Raw genomic sequence first — 17951 nt, 5'->3', positions numbered from 1 at the left:
TAGCATTTCTAAAAGATTCTCAGAAGTACTATGAGAAACTGCCATAGTAAACTAAACAGAAGAACAGGGTTATCCTGTACTACAAGACACGTAATTTCTTCAAGTAATGTAATTACTTGCTGAGGAAGAAATTGCTCCTCTGAGTTCTATCCTACATTTGCAGAAAACATGCAAAGCAATGTACAAGACCCATACCAGTGCCATTCTCTGAACTAGAATTTTAAAATAATATCCACATATTCCAAATCAGTATCCAGCCAAAGCCACCCAAACTATAATGCTGACTTGAATGAAGAAGAAACTAAACTCATAGCTGCACATATATGCTACAGATAAATATTAGAATTGGAGATGTCTAGAAATTCATGAGAGGAAAAAAATATTTCTATCAGTAACAGTATTGTAAATTTATTAATAAAGCAGGTGTATAAATGTCATTAAGATTTGCTGTCAATACTACTCCCTGTAAGTTAGTGTATACCAATGGCTTTTAGACAACGCTGACCAGACATGACTTAATCTAGAAGTGTTTTTTGAATATCTACAGTTTCCTTCAATGGCTTTTATACAACATTTTATATACTAAACCCTTGAACAGGAATAGCCATGTTTTTATATGCAAAAGCAAAAGGAGACTAGAACTCCCTGTAAAAATTTATTAGTCACAGACATCTCTGTCATATCAAGTTTGAATGATCCTTTGATTCATGCTGCATCATTATGCTTCAAGGATAAAATTCTGCCGCCTTCAGCAGCATAATGCATGATATTAGGTGTATCCCAAGGATTTTAGATTTGCCCTGAAACATGTATTACTTCATGTGCCTGGACACAAAACTAGGTAAGACAGCCAATCATATCTGCAAATGAAGAAATATGGCACAGACAACAAACGCAGATTCCCACATCAGTAACATCAGACTCTCAGAAAATTCAATGACCATGACACAGCACTAAAAACTATGTTTATGTAGTAAATGTTATAAATAAACATGAACAAATAAGTATGTAAATTTAATTTTAATGTACAAGGATTATAACCATCTAAATAAGGAAGACCAAATGGTAGCATCTCAAATTCCAATACCAGCAACTCTTAACTGTCAAAAATTTGACGTCTAGAATGAGGAATCAGATGACAATACGGACTATAAACAGCACAACAATAAAACTTCTTACTCAATAAAATTTCTTACTCAAAAATACTTGTTTTTTTTTAAATGAATTCCAAAGCAAACAGTTACTTTGCTGTCTACTATACTGTACAATATATAGCAAGAACTACTGCTTGGAATATTCTTCTGCCTACTATAATTCAGGATTCAGTACTATTTGCATTCACAATTTTGTGGAATACCGCATTGCGAAATTATGCTGGAAAAAACATCTACATATAATTAACAATGAACGTAACTGGCAATGACATGCTTTTGCTTTCACATTGCAACAAAGAGAATTACTCAGTGAAATATAGACATACTGTAACCCTAAATGTCAATCTTAATCACATATATTCCTCACTAGAAAAAGGACTTAATTAGAAACTGTGATACAGTGAAGAAAAATTTACAACTAAAGAAAAACTAGTAATGTAGACTAAATTCAACCTAGTTTCTAAAAGCAAATCCAAAGAACTGTTCCAGCTGAGAAATGGATGAAGGTTTCAAGACATAGCAATGTATTTCCAATACTAAGTGTACTACTGCATTAAACAGTAATGGAGAAATGCATTGGTATCCCAGGACAAAAATGCATTGAGTAGACACATTAAAATTGGTAAATAACAGATTCTTTAAGTCATTTGTTTTACTTGTGCTCATAGAAACTAGTCTTTCCGTACTGATTTTGAAAGTTACATAGCTTTAAGTCTGTTCCACAATTTTCAGCACCTATTGTCATTCTTTCCACAGAACTCAGAAGGAAAAATTCAACCCAGCTGCTAGAATGACTTGATGAAAAAAGTGCTGCTGGAGCCAGAGCCATCTCCTGCAGAACAGGCCGTGATTTCAAAGCTAACGTTCAAACCTAAAGCTTTATACAACAGTGAGACAGGCCAGATAGGGAAGGCAAATATATATATATGGATTAAATATGGCACAGATAGAAGAAATGCCTCCAGTGACAGAAATTGGTAATTTTACATAGAAGGCCAGGGTGAAGGGGAAATCTGTTTTACTGCTCGTGTGGCTCGATGAAAAAAGCAGTCTAGAAGCAAAAGTTTAAGCAATAGCAGTGACAGTTCAGTTTTCAAACTTGAAAAGAAAGAAATGTGATTTTCAAAAGGGTGATGCAAAACCAAAACAATCTCTTCTAGTAAGTTCTGTATGCACACATTTCTCTTGTCTCCTCTTTAATGAATATACATTAGAGAAGCACCACGAGGTGCCACAATGTACAGGCACCACCAGAACTTGAAAAAGACAACTTCTCATTTAGACCTAGTAATTAACGGCAATGCTCTCCTGCCAAAGTAACAGCAAAAATGCTGCCACAGAAAAATACACCTTAAAGTTAGGTTTTCATTTAGCCCACAGAGTAGCCTGTCAAAACATTTCTGAAAGTGAGATCAAAACATCATATCTGGGGTTATGTGGAGACCAATTACAAAAATGGATTTTTGGAAGGAAAACCAAATCTGGCTTCTATTGCATCACTACCCTCTGTATTTTCTTTCACATTTTCCCAAATCCATTTCTATTGTTTTGCTTTCTTTGTATTTTAACTTCCCAGCCCTCAACTCTCCAACAATGTCTCAGAGGACAAGCAATCCCTTGTCTCATGCACTAGGGTTGGACTCAAGACCCAATTTCCCAGTTCAAGATAATCTACACAGAGCCAAATGTCTGCCTCTATGCTCTTCACCCTCACAGCTTCTACAGATTTTCTGAGAGTAGATAACATCGTATCTTTCCCACGAACAGCTTACTGTAGCATTGTTGGGGACGTCTCAGAAACAAACTAAATAGTTTGCAATGACTGTAGTGCCAAGTGCACTTTTGAACTACTTATCCCAGACATAAGCAAGCATTTCCTCATAAATATGCCAGAAGTTAAGAAATGAACACAGGACTTAGGGCTTGTCCCGCCTTCCATAGTTCTGGGGTTTTTTTTATACTTTCACTTCAAGACAGCTGAGCTTTTTGTAAATTAGGGGTGAAAGAAAATTTTTTTTGCTGTGGAAAACTACAAAGAAAATAACACTTTTATCTAATTTTCAGAAAAAGCAGTAAGCTATATATTTTTCTAATGGCAAGAATGTATGTTTTACCTTAACATTCGATTTCTTAGAGAAGTTAACAACCACTCCCCATCCAAAGTCATCACCTTCATTCTTCACCTGAAAATATTACAAGACGTTATAACATAACCCAATATAATCACATCCTAGCAAGGATATCATTTTGTATTTCTGATATTTACAAGAGCAGTCATGGACTACTGTTCATCATGAAAACAGTATTTCTTTGAATTCACTGTTGAATGTGTAACAAAGAAACATAACGAAAATACAAATTACGGCTTAGTGCAACGCATGCAATGTTTCAAGATGGTAAACTGTCAGACAGAAATGAATCCTGCAAATTTCATTTAAAGGTAGAGATTTGAAATAAAAATAAAACAGCAGAATAATCAAATTACCTTTACTAGTCTTCCTGGCTGTAGAAAGGGCAAGCAATACTTTGGTTTGTGAACATATTCTTCAATCTCTTTACCCAGTTTTGCAAGCTGCTGTCGGATTTTGTAGTATATGACCACATTATCTTCATTGGGAATTGCTATTTTGTTGTACTGTCCTTCCAAACTATTCACTCCTGTAATAAAAAGTACAATCTCACAGAAATAAATAACTTCACCAATTTAGAAATCAATGTTTCACTTTCAGATCCACATAACCAGTATTTTGTCAAAATTTTTGGCATTGGTATTGTAAATAGAAAATCTATTTACAATAATCCATTCTCTGGAAAGCTAGAAATCTATAAATGTGTCCATCAAATTTTATTTATAGGAAATCAAATATTAATCCCATTATTTCTTTTAATAAATAAGCTTAAGAAAATGGAGAAGGCTAGACCTCCAACTGTCCAGGAACCACTGATTTAGGGTTGCACAGAAGTCCCACAAAAACTTGCAATGATTTGTAGGAGGGTATTCACTGTCTACCAGCGCTCTTCTACCTCCTCCTACGAAAATAAGATTGCTCAAAGACATCTTCTAACAAGATGTCTTCTGACAAGACAGAATTTCTTAGGAAATGTTCTTCCTAACCTGTTTTAGGCTCTGATTTCATCAGCTAGAAATCAGTATTTTCTTTCTCCAACATTTTTACACTATATTTAGGCAAATCACTTTTTATTATAAGCAATACACTTCTTCCTCTCACACTGCTAATACCACTAGTAAACATAAACAGAAGACCCATTATAAAGATCTCTTTTTCCTCTCTACCAACTTACTCTCTTGTGTGCTATTTGAATGAATATGGGTGTCTCAGAAATCCCAGTTCACTGGGACTTGAGAGACAGGTCAGGTATTTTTAGCTGTAAACTTTTTAAAGAAAAAAGCTAGCAATCCATACTCATGGCATAATTTCCTCCTTGATCTGAATAAACATTTCTCTCCTTTGTGTTTTTAATTGCAGTTGAAGCAATTACAAAATTCTAACACTTAGTATGGTGCCTAAGAAAAAATGTCCAAGAAATATGAAAAATGTTCTCCAGCCCCATTTCTCTATTTAAACAGCACTGCTGGAATGCCAGAATGAAGATCTAGGCATGCCAACTGGCACAGGGAAGTCCTCAGGAAATACATACTACATTTGACCACTACTGTCTTAAATACAGTACCTGCAAACTAACAGAAACTCTGCAAAGGGAATCAAAACCCCGTCTATCAAAGCTACACACACACATACACTATCACTCTTAATATTCCATTAACAAATGAACAGATGAACTGCTCATTCATCAGCAAAGGAAGTGATTACCTCTCGTGTTCTTAAGATTCTTCTGGGTTAAGTTTTGAAAGAGGCCTCACTCTCAAACACTGGCTGAGATCTTTGGAAACCGACTTTGGCTCATGAAAACACACTATTTAAAGATCATGGCTTAACATTTAGTTACTCAGTGGAGTGCAAATAATGTCTCAGTTCTCTCTGAATTTTGCTTTGTACTTTATTAAACATTTTTTCCTATATAACTCAGAATGCAGTGTGTCTGAGTTCTTTTCAGAGTTTGTAATGAGATATTAAAACTATGTTTCTTTTAGCTAAGTTTTGCATAACAAAACGGAGTAAGACTTTTCTTCTCTGCACCTCTAACAAGCTGCAAGAATTTTTAAATTGTTTTTCCTTCTTCCTGTTCTACAGTTTAGAAACATGACAACCATTCTTGTCTGACTCGGAGAGGAAAGCTCTCTTGATAGATTGACAGTGCATATCCCAAGAACAAGAGGAAATTATTCTATAACTATAAAAATACTATAAACTGTAACAGCAGCAAATGGTGTAGTGACAACTGCTGGCGGGGAAGACAAGAGCTGCACAGGTATAAACTCTTACAAGCGTAATGAAGTGTAACTACCCAATCTCACAGGGCAGCATCTTTTATACTGATTCTTGTGAGCCCAACACGCAGTAATATACTTACTTTCTACTATTTCTGGAATAGTTCTGTAATGTTGGAACTGATAGAAGGATTTTTCTAACATGTATTCAGGGTTAATTTCCTCTACTCGAAGCAAGTTCAATACCATGTTGTACGTCAGGTGGAATGCACTGTTTAAAGGATCAGCTGAACCCTGAAAAAGATCCAAGAACACTGTCCAGTTAAAAAAATAGTGACTGCAGCATGTAAGAATATATAAAATAAATCACAATGCAGTGTTTTATATTAGGAGATGCTTTGACGGGTAATACAACTTGTCTTGAATTTTGATTACGTATCTCACCAAATCCTAAGCAATTTTATTATGCTGAACATGTAACAGCATTTATATGTGTCATCGTATCCATAGTTATACTACAATATTATAAATTAAATAAATTAGATCTGAATGAAATGAAAAGTTCAGATGACAAACTTATGTATTTTCCTACAGTTGATTACTTGGAATACATTATTTTGACTGGAAAAAGGGAAACATTCTACCCTTTTTAAAAATGGGAGCAAAGGAGGCCCCTGGGAACTACTGACCTGTCAGCCTCACCTCTGTGCCTGGGAAGATCGTGGAACAGATCCTCCTAGAAACTATGCTAAGGCACATGGAGGACAGTGAGGGGATTCGAGACAGCCAGCATGGCTTCACCAAGGCCAAGTCCTGCCTGACCAACCTAGTGGTGGCCTCCTATGCTGAAGTGACTACATCAGTGGAGAAGGGAAGAGTTATGGATGCCATCTATCTGGACCTCTGCAAGGCCTTTGACATGGTCACCCACAACATCCTTCTCTCTAAATTGGACGCAAACAGATTTGATGGGTGGACTGTTTGGTGGATGAGGAATTGGTTGGATAGTTGCATCCAAAGGGTAGTAGTGGTCAACAGCTCAATGTCCAAATGGAGATCTGGATAAGTGGTGTCCCTCAAGGGTCCGTATTGGAACCAGTACTGTTTAATATCTTCATGAACAACATAGTGGGACTGAGTGCACCCTCAGCAAGTCTGCAGACAACACCAAGCTGAGTGGTGCAATTGACATACCCAAGGGATGGGATGCCACCCAGAGGGACCTGGACAAGCTCAATAAATGAGCCTGTGTGAACTTCATGAGGTTCAACAAGGCCAAGTGAAGCATCGTGCACCTGGGGTGGGGCAATGCCCAGTACCAATATATTTAATTGATATTCATTAAAACAAGCAGGTATTCAAAGAACACATGGAAGAGTTAAGCAGTGTCCAAGGAAGATCTAAAAGACCTCAATGCTACAGCCTCTCTGAACAAAGGGCAAACTTGAGAAACTGTCTCTAACTTAAGTGTCAGCACAAAAAGCCATCTTGATAAACCAAATACCAAGTCACTGCAACCAGATGACAGAGACCCAAAACTTCTGAATTATGAAATTGCCCAACTGCAGCGCATAAACTTTCATCTAAAATAGCACTGGTATCAAAGGAACAGGTGCCTGACGGTTCTTCAGAAAGGATCCAACAGAAATCCAGGAGCTACGAAGCAGAAAACTAAAACTTCTGTGCAACAAAAGGAGTGGAAACTAGAAGCAGCAGAGCTGGATAGAATACAAGAAAACAGCAGCATAAATAGAATTCTTACAAAACCAAGTTAGATCTCACAAATCTGTCACAGCCCTTTGAAGTTGTTAAGCTATGTGGATTACCATACCTCCTTGACTCCTGAAAAGCTTGTGATAACACACTCCCTAGCCCCACCAAACTAATATAATTAAGTCTTTAAGGGATTTAAAAAACCCAAACTCGTGAATTTCTAAACAGAAAAACAGTGTAATTTGACATTTTTTTAAAACAGAATTTCTCTGTGGACACTCAAAGAGGTCTCAACTTGTAAGAAATCTAGAAAAGGCATACAAAGAAAAATAGCAAGGTCTGCTAAAAATACTACTAGATCACTGAAGACACCAGCAATCCACAGAGTGACATAATGAGGAATAAAATGGCAAGTGAAATTTAATCTGAAAGTATATTATAAGATGAAGTGCAACAGTTAGCAATGGTTTAGTACTTACTGCTTAATAAAGAGTGACCTATACATGAAATAGAAGAGATTTACTAAGCTGCTGTCATTTCAACAACGCCTATGAGTAAATTCAGTTGTGATTAAACATTTTGAATTAGTAACAACTAAAACAGATAACAAGAAAATGAGGATGTTTCAAGATATATTTTTCATGCAACTTTATGACTGCTGAAAGCTCAAAGTATTCTATCAGACATTTTAGAAGCTCGGAGAGGGCTGACACTGTGAAACATGCTTCTCTGCACCTTCTTTTAAGCTCAAAATTTCACTTGCCTAAAAGCAATTATACCGTATCCTCTTGGAACTCATTTCCTTGCCTTTTGCTATATAGTAATGTGTCAGGCAGATATTCCCTCATCATACATAATAAAAAAAATAAATGGCCATTAAAAAAACAGCTGATGATTAGCTTATATAAGCAAATGCTGAAATTCAGATGAAGTGCTCTCCTAGATCAAGTGAAGTCTAATGGCTTTAAAGTGACATTACCACAATATACACATATTTATTTCAATTTCAAATGCACAGCCAGGAATTCTGATACTACATACATTGATGCACCGATGTCAGATTTAATAAGAGACAATTTGAATCTAAGACTCCTTCACATGTAGGAGATTTAAGAATATTACAACCTCATTTGCTCTATGTGAGATACAGAGCCTTATGAGATCATAGAATCATAGAATCACTCAGGTTGGAAAAGACCCTTTGGATCATCGAGTCCCACCATCAATCCCACTCTGCAAAGTTCTCCCCTACACGACATCCCCCAACACCACATCTAAATGACTCTTAAGCACATTCAGGGATGGTGACTCAACCACCTCCCTGGGCAGCTTATTCCAGTGTCTGACCACTCTTTCTGTGAAGAATTTTTTCCTAATGTCCAGTCTAAACCTACCCTGTTGCAGCTTGAAGCCATTCCCTCTTGTTCTATCGCTAATTACCTGTGAGAAGAGACCAGCACCATTACAAGATTACCTTACGAAAGCCAGAATCCTACTCACTTATTTCATCTCAGAAATAAGTCCAGCTGTTACAGAGAAGACTTCAGCAAATGTTTATACTAAGAAAGTACCAACATGAATACCCGTGAAACAAGTTTAAGACAAATCATATAGCCTAATGTTTTGCTTTCCATGGCCAGAGACTCATCCAGTCATTCTAGCTTACATCTGCGTAGATCGTAATTACACATGTAGGTTTTCACCTCAAGTGATGCACCACAGAACAGAAATACCTTAAATTACATCACAAAATGTTTATTTAAAATAACAGCGTCAGTTCTAAAATGACCACAAATGGCTTTCTACTAACAGAAATGTGTGAATAAGTACGACATCAACAGCTGAGCTGCAGCGTGCAGAAGAAAGCTCAAGTTTCTACAGATGTCTCTGGTCTAATACACCAAACAAAGATGAGAGAAATTCTGTTGTTGATGTTAACCAACATATAACATAGCTTTTTCTTAGACCTGATAAAAGGATTATGACCCAAGCTCTTGTCTATTTTTCTAAATATATCACTTATTCTAGGAAAGAGGAATCACCACTCCCTAAAAAGCTTGCTTCTCTACAGCAGAGAATGCCATTTAAAGAATGGCATTTACTAAAGAATGGCAGAGCAATTATGCCAGTGTCAGTTAACCGTAGGTCAGATTCTTTCCTACAGCAACACCCACTGCTGTAGCCAGGCATCAACTAAAGCAGCTGGAGTACACCCACCAGCTGGCTACAGCCACCAGCGTATCTACAGTCCAGCAGAGATATGGCAAAACACTGCTGTGACCACTCCAATCACACTATGAATCCCTCTTTCCATTCCTTATAATGTTACATAGCTTTAAGGCATAACTTAGCTGTGTGCTTGCAAGATTATAAACTATTTGAAAGAATATGTGTCACACTCTCACTTAAATGCTATTATAAAATAAGAAAACAACGAGCTTCATATTATAGTTGTATATGCACAGAACATGCCAAGAAAGATGGAACAACTCCTGCAGATTCACTTTAAAGGATTTTTAAAAATCAGCACAGTTCCACTGTGAAGGAGTGATTTAAGAACAAACTGAAAAACTCAGCTATTTCAAAGATATATAAAGCACACTTATTTTAAAGGCAGCATTTGAGCCAGTTGATGTGGCAATTTTTATTTTAAACACATGATCAGTATTTTACAATTTGAAAATAAGATAATTCTATTAAGACAAAGCAGTTAAAATACAAATAAATTTTTGGCAAAAATTGTGACTTGTTCCTGTTCCTTCATCTCATAAACACACCTTTCTCCAAGTTTCAGAAACTCCTGTTTTCTCAGTGTTGTTCTCTAAGCAATACTACATTCAAAATCAAAGGTTCTGAGCAGCTTATTTTTTCTGAAAACTGGAAATGCTACTTCTCCAAATTAAATAACTACAGTCGCTTTACTGTATTACACCTTCAGCACATCCAGAGAATTCTGCAGTGTGCATTAGTCTCTACTGACTACCCCAGGCTATCAACAACTCACATCTAACAGGCAGCAATCACCTGGATGCCCTTGCTTCACAAAACATGAGTAGACAATCAGCCTTTTCTAGCAAACCATAAAGATTGGCATGATATTGAAGAGGCCATGAGTGGTTACCTAAAGACACCTGTCAGATACATATGGTGGAGGGGAGGGAACACGGGATATGTTACTAACAGGAAAATGGAAAAGGTGGGCCTTCCCCTCCTAACTTGCTCTTGAAGGGCCTACACAGTATAAATTGTTCAACTATCCTGGATTTTGCTTGCTGCTAAGATATAATATGAGGCAACTCAGTTTAACTTACATATTGTCCATGATGGTTTCCTTCTCCTACAATCCCTTTCCCTGTCATAAGCCCTGTCCCACCAGCCCCCAGAGTGATTACTTTTCTTTCTTACTTTCTTGAAAATATTGCGAAGCATGTGCATGACATTTAGCTCACCCTCTACCATAGATCCTCCTGTCACAATTCATCAGCCTTCTCTGACAAGCTAGGGTACGCAATCATCTGCTTCAAATTCTCTCACCCTCTAAGGAGGCGTCTCCCTTGTTTCCAGAAAAAAAGCTCTGTATTAGAGAAAGGAAGAGCCACCAGCCACTCATGTAGAAGATCAGGCAAAAGCCTAACTGATCAGAGCTGCAACAGAAGTTGATGAGAAAGACTGCCTTGAACAGCCATCAAGAAGTCATTTTCAAACACATGTTGTGCCCACAACTTTATTTTCATTGTTGAACTACCATGCCTGTTCTCCGGTCTCCTTTTCACAGGTAATCCTCCTCCTCCCCGCTTCAAAGAGGGCAGGCCCCCCACCCCAAATCTTCAACTGACAAGAGTAACAGATTTATTTCTGAATATTAAAAAAAAGAAACTTAACAATTTTGCAAGTTTTTTATCCCTCTGGATGAAAACTGCCTAGATACATGAGAATATCCTGGATATATCAACTAAAGTGCTCAGAAATTACTGACCTACTTTGTGCAGCTGCAACCACTTCACTTCTTGAGAAATATTAAGCCAACTTACCAGTAGTACCCTTTCAAGCTTTCCAAGATTTGGGTTGCAAAAGAATCATTGGTTTTAGCTGATAACGTTAAAAATCAAGAACATATTATGACCATAACTAATTCACTACAGAAATAATTTAGTCAAGAACTATCTGAAAACTATAGCCACTATACACTGTGCCCTGTTTAACTGCCAACAATTTCAGAATAGAGTCTCTACTCAATACAATCAATCATCCAGCAGGGCATTCAGCATTTACTAGTCCTACCATTGCTCGCCCATATAAACTAGAAAGATACAAAAATTGGAGAGGAAGAAGATTAGTGCCTGGAATTGATATTCACCAAGGTTTTTTTCACTTTTTTTTTTATTACTGTTAAGACTTGGAAGCCTTGCCTAACCAGAGATGTGAGAGCTGTCATTGCTGCATTATGGCACGTAGTATTGAGCAAGATGTACATTTGGGAAGGGTTACTCTCTCTGCTCTCTTATAGTGGGGGAAAAATATTCACATTTTCAAAACTGTTCCCATGCAGAGAGAGGAACAAATATTGCACATAATTGTCTTGCTCTCCAGCCTCTCTCAGAAAACCTGTACAAAGCTTTCACAGGGAACACAAGATGGCAAATAGCGTCTGAAACTAACTCACAGGGACATTACAAGCTAACAAAGATGAAAGAGACAACTTGCAAAGCAACAATAAAGTATCTTTCATAATGACACAAACCAGATACACTACAGGTCATATTTTACGCCATTTGGAGCACATGAGCAAATGAGCATATTTTATGCCATTTGGAACACAAAGAGCAAAGAACAGAACACACAGACGGTATTTAAAAGATATCTCACTTTTTTCCTCATAAGGGGGAAATAAGTACACTTAGCTGTCTGTGACAGTTGCCATTATGAATTTCTATGAAAAACCTCATTAAATAAAAATGCAAGTAACTGCTTGATACATCTGTAAGACAGAGAAATACCTTTAGTGAAATACTAATTAACAGCACATATTTTTTCCACATAATCAATGACACAGCTACCACATGATGCCCCATCCCTGGAAGTGTTCAAGGCCAGGCTGGATGGGGCTTTGAGCAACCTGCTCTAGTGGGAGGTGTCCCTGCCCATGGCAGGGGGGTTGGAACTCGATGATCTTTAAGGTCCCTTCCAACTCCAACCATTCTATGATTGTATGATTCTACATGAATAATCAGATCTCTCTCAGAAATATCAAAAGACTGTATAGTTATAGGATTAAACATAGATAGGATAATCCTGAGCTACATTAGCATGACCTTAAAACCAATAAAAACTCCTTCTGCAGGGTTATTTTTAACAGACAATGGTAAGCAGCTATTTTAAGCACAGTTTTATTACCAATCTGGCTTACTACTCCGCCCCAAAAGCTTTTGCACCAACACAAACAGAAGACACTGTGGGTGGCAAAAGACTGCTTTAGCAGGCTTTGCCGATGAAAGTATCTCAGGCTTGGGTTCCACAAATACCCCAGTTGTAATAAGAGACTTAAAAGGAAAGAAATGTATCTGCATTTCTCTTGCATGCAACTACCACGGTCGCAACACTCTTTGGTTTCAGATTTGCTACTACAGGTATCAGGTCAGTGATATGACCATTTACCATTTCAGTAAATAAGCAGTATGTTTTAACTTAAAGGAAATGTGTGCCCTAGCACAGATTATATACTTCTACAAGAAGTTAACAGAAAAATAAATTAAAAAAAAAAGGAACTTAGTCTTCTGTTCATCTCACACTTATCTTGTTTTAAGAAGTCAGAGAAAAGAAAATCTAGTTTAATCAGTCAAAACACATTTACATTTGTAGTGATGAGTTTATCGAAGTAAATTTCCCAAAAGTCTGTCAGTTGGGGAAACTGCTTTCCACAGACCGACCTAATAAAACTTCAAGTAACTTGTGGTATTAGCAAGCTGCAACCACAATTAATAATTAATACCAGTTAACTTAGTCCTACTGGCTCTGGAAAAGCCTGAAACGAAGTTCAAGAGTGACTAACCACTTCACACATCATCTGATGAACCCCATCTTCCCACATTTTGGTTGCAAACATCAGGAAGAACTATTTGCTTGTTCTCTTCTATCTGCTGGCTTGCATAACATCTACAAAACTGTGACTCGATTCACAATGGCATTTGAATATCTGTTTTCCTTAAAACAGCTTAATTAGATCCATGATTTCATGCTAAAATCCCGTTGATTTTAAGCAGATTTGAAATTAAGGTTAGAAGTTAAATACCTTCGCAAATTGAAGCCTGGAAAATTTCTGCAGTGCACACTTCATAAGAACAAGAGAAGTTTGGCAGTTTAGAATAAAAATAAACGTTTCCCATTAAAATTATTTTTACCTAAATTTTGATAAAGTATCCAAAATGTTTGCTTTATTGAGATTCTCATCTGTGTCACAACTTGAGATTGGAAAGAACATTATACTTTCCTCAAATCACCAGTGACAGTCTATTTCTTTAGATTTTGCAATGGCTTTTTCAACAAGTGTTTGAGCCAACCTCCAGCTGAAGTCTATTTCTCTCCCAAACTAGGCTTTGGTAAATTTCTCAAATCCTGAGGCATTAATTTTTTTTTTTTCCATCTGAGTAAGCTTTAAGTCAAACCAAGTAAAATAGTGTAACTAAGCTGACACGTTAAGCAGGTGTTTGAAGAAGGACTAAATGCTGACGGAAGACAGTCTCACTCAAAGGCTTTACCTGCTGCCTGGTGCATAGTCCAAAACAACAAAATTAAATGGAAAGCTGTTATTTACTACTCACTCACAAGTTATGGGAAATGAACTGAAATACTGGTTTACTTCTCTAGAAACATCGTTAGAGCATTTGGGGAAAAGTAAACGGAAAATCTGCACACAGTACTGTTTTAAAAGGGTACTTTTAAAACTCAGCAGTACTAACAACTCTGCGGAATCTTTATCATAGAAGTGAAGTAGTAAGCTGTATTATTCCATAGCAATTTCAATACAGGCCACCACATTTTGTGCAAGAAAACATTACTCATAGACATTGTTTCAGGATCTCCTCTTGCCAAAGAAGGTTGTGCTGCAATTTTGCCAAACGCTGCGCTAAACAACTGCGATGCCCTAACCTGCATCTGATTGTCCCTTCAGCTTCCTGACAGACTGCCAGCAGCTCCCTGTTCGTGCCTTCTGTGGTATTAGCTAACACCCTCTGCTTCTTCACTTCAGACAGTGCTAAGCATTTTATTTGCAAAAAAGGCCTCTGTTGATGCTCTATTCCCATGCTTCTTGCCTGATCATACAGTAAATATTCAGTACAGTTTGTAAGACGAAAATAAGAACTCAACGTAACAGAATAAATCCTACCACCTGAAAAAAAAAGATAAATATTTCCCATTCACTGAAAGGGTTTTCTCTATATTAGTCGAAGGAGATAATCTGAACAAAAACACACTAAATTTCAAACTACAATGTTAATGATATGGGTCTTTTAAAGAGTAACTAAGACTAGCAACAGTTTTGGACTGTCAATTTACCTAACAATAACAATAAAGCACCCAAAAAACCAACCACTCAAACAACAAAATCTATACTTCTATGTTAGGTAATTTTTGAAGCTTTACTATTTTTCAACCCAATTGAAGAGCACACACACGCATATTTACTTTAAAACACAGAAATACCGATACAGGAACAGACCATGATCTATTGGTCAATACCAGACAAGCCAAAAGAAGGAACAGGCAACCCCACAGTCAAAGATTAAGTGAACTTTCCTGCATAAACAGTGTTTATTTCCTACACATTAACTATTATTTTTCCCAAATGCTGATTTATTGGTTTTTTTACAGTATTACATAACTATGGCATTTCTCATGACCCGGGGCAAGAGTTTTAGTTCCTTGTTACACTTTCTATGTTAGAAATCCAGAAAAAATTGCACTGGTGCCCAAGGCTTGTTATTAATTACTTTTGTGAACAGGTAGCTATACTTAGGCAAAAGTACTAATTTCCAGCAATTTTATCAGATTCTCCTGTTCCAGAAACTTCCTCTTCTAGTAGTTGAAGCTTCTCATCACCTCCTCACCATTTCCAATCTTTCATGTATTCCCAATCAGCATAAATGTATTTATTTTTACATAAATCCTGCTTTTCACGCTAACACAATTTTCTCTGTACTTGGGAGCCTGAAAGGAACAGCCATATGTGACACACAGCAGATGATTAAAACACAAAACATATAAAAGGGAATGATGACTTGCTCTTTCAAAATTAAGAAACTTTCCAACAACTGCACAGTGGTCATATGAGAGCTGTGCAAACAGGCAGAAAGTAAAGTTTTAAACTGTCTGAACTGCTACCCTGTTAAATTGCCTAGTACAATAAAACAACCTAAGTCAAAATAAAATTCAAAAAGACCAGAAGGATTTCTAATAGCAGCATGCAGGCCACATAAGCACAGTACTGCCAACTCTATAAATGAAGGCCCTGCCAAGGAGCCAGATGTAGCTAGCTAGTGGAATATCTCCTACAGCTTGGCACTGGGGCACTTTATGTTCCATACAGTGACAAGGAAAACATAATACTGTGTATTTTATCTGGCTAGATGAATGTTTTCTTTCAATTTTTCAAGTCCATCAAACTTCTCCTGTGAAGTTATTGTAGATGCAAACGATATGCTCAAAATCCTCCATATATTGGCACATTATCTTTCATTATACGATCATTTATGTAATGTAGTTATCTTAAGATTTTTGTCTTTTAGAGACATAACAGATTACCACTGTTCAGTAACTCAACTGTTAGGATACACACTTGTAACATGGTGAAATTCGATTAGAGATGTTGCTCTGGTTTCAAAGGCGGAACGAGAGAGGTGCTGTTCTGGTTTCAAAGGCCATCTAGCATTAAGGAGAAGCTTTTTACTTCATACCTAAACTAATACAATGTAGCTAAAGATCTTAATTAAGGAAAAAAAGTTCCCATCAAATATTTCTTAGTATTACACAAACTATCATTTACTGTCTTCAAAAAGCTACCCAACAGCATTGTAAAGCATTTAGTTTTACAGATCTGTGCAAGCCATCAGTTGACTAAATATTCAGTGGTCAAATAAAAGCTGAGGGTAAATGAAAAAACCTGGTTACACTGCAGAAGATATATGTACATAACTAAGTTTAAGACATATTTACAAATATCCTTCGTAAGAACTCCATCTAAGATTTGAACTCTGAATTTAAGTTCCAAGTATTGTACACAATGTCGCAATAAAGAGTGCCACAGCCAAACAGCACAGCTGCAGCAACACTGCCGGTACTGAAACAGGCTCAAAGCTCCCACTTCACTGATCCTAGCGTTAGGCAGCTGGTAACATTATTCCTAGATGTTTTGCTCTAGTGTTCAGGAAATGGTTTGGATCAGGCATGCATTAGAGTTGAAGAGCTACAATAAAAATGTCCTATGTAAATGTCCTATCATTCTCAAAATGGCTAATTTCTTTCTTCTGAAGTTTTCTCTAAAGATCTTTAGCTTATCCTGAAGCACAGCCATGTACCTGATGTGGCAGCAGAATACTACCACAAGACCTGATCGTGATCTTACTACAGACAAACACTGTCAGTCAGTAAGCAAAACCTAATTCAGACACACTTAATGATCAGAGGACTGGAGCACGTCTCCTACGAAGACAGAATGAGAGAGCTGGGGTTGTTCAGCCTGAAAAGAAGGCTCTGGAGAGACCTTATAGCTGCCTTCAAGTATCTGAAGGGAGCCTACAGGAGAGCCAGGGAGGGACTCTGTCAGGGACAAGGGACGAGGAGTAACAGTTTTAAACTGAAAAAGGGGAGATTTAGATTAGATACTAGAAAGAAATTCTTTACTGTGAGGGTGGTGAGGCACTGGAACAGGTTGCCCAGAGAAGCTGTGGATGCCCCATCCCTGGAATTGTTTAAGGCCAGGCTGGATGGGGCTTTGAGCAACCTGCTCTAGTGGAGGTGTCCCTGCCCATGGCAGGGGGGTTGGAACTCGATGATCTTTAAGGTCCCTTCCAACCCAAACCATTCTATGATTCTATGATTAATGATGAATACAAAATGTGGATATTGAAGAAATGTTAGTCTGCATATATTCTTGGTCTATTTTGACATGAAATTTCCTCTATGTGTTTTGTATTTAGAAAGGAAAAGTATTTTTTATGTTGTACTGCTCATCTCATGTAAGATTACTTTCACCACCTTATCAGCAATTGGCTGAGTAGCTACAGAAGGATGAATAGATACAGAAGCATTAATACCTTCCTTATAGCCCCTTCCGATCTTTGAAATTTGAAAGGTATCTTCAATTCAGACTTTGCTCACATGTGAAGCAGTGTGAAAAATTAATGAAATAAATTAATTTATTTAGATCAGTGGAGAAGAACCAAGAGATAATATAGAAAGCAAAAAATTTGCCCTTATTTTTCCATTTTCTTTGTAATTCAAAAGGGGAAAAAAACCCCAAAGGGCTTATAGTTTCACTAAAGGAAATATTTATTATTATTTCCTTAAAATCTAGACAAAAAATAGAGATAGTGTCAAAAAATAAGTGATCAACTATTTTGTTTTTGTCTTAATTCATACAGATCGAGTTCTACAGTTCTCAAGCTACTGAACTTACTCTTAAAAGAAAATACTTTCTGAAGGGTTGATCTTATAGAGTAATCTCATAAAGTCTGAAA

General features: G+C 37.0%; 1 protein-coding gene across 1 annotated transcript in view; it reads right to left on the bottom strand.

The window, feature by feature from the left end:
* The window catches only part of MTREX (Mtr4 exosome RNA helicase), a 48736-nt gene that overhangs the window by 12607 nt on the left and 18178 nt on the right, over positions 1–17951 (bottom strand). Inside the window, exons 16-18 of the mRNA XM_074166738.1 lie at positions 5649–5799; positions 3640–3812; positions 3269–3337 (exon numbers count right to left, since the gene is read on the bottom strand). Coding sequence (XP_074022839.1) covers positions 3269–3337; positions 3640–3812; positions 5649–5799 — 393 coding nt within the window. The remainder of the gene's footprint in view (positions 1–3268; positions 3338–3639; positions 3813–5648; positions 5800–17951) is intronic.

Source organism: Numenius arquata, chromosome Z, assembly GCF_964106895.1.
Source record: "Numenius arquata chromosome Z, bNumArq3.hap1.1, whole genome shotgun sequence".
NCBI lineage: Eukaryota > Metazoa > Chordata > Aves > Charadriiformes > Scolopacidae > Numenius > Numenius arquata.
The sequence above is the reverse complement of the archived record's forward strand: the minus strand, read 5'-3'. Positions and strand labels throughout refer to the sequence as shown.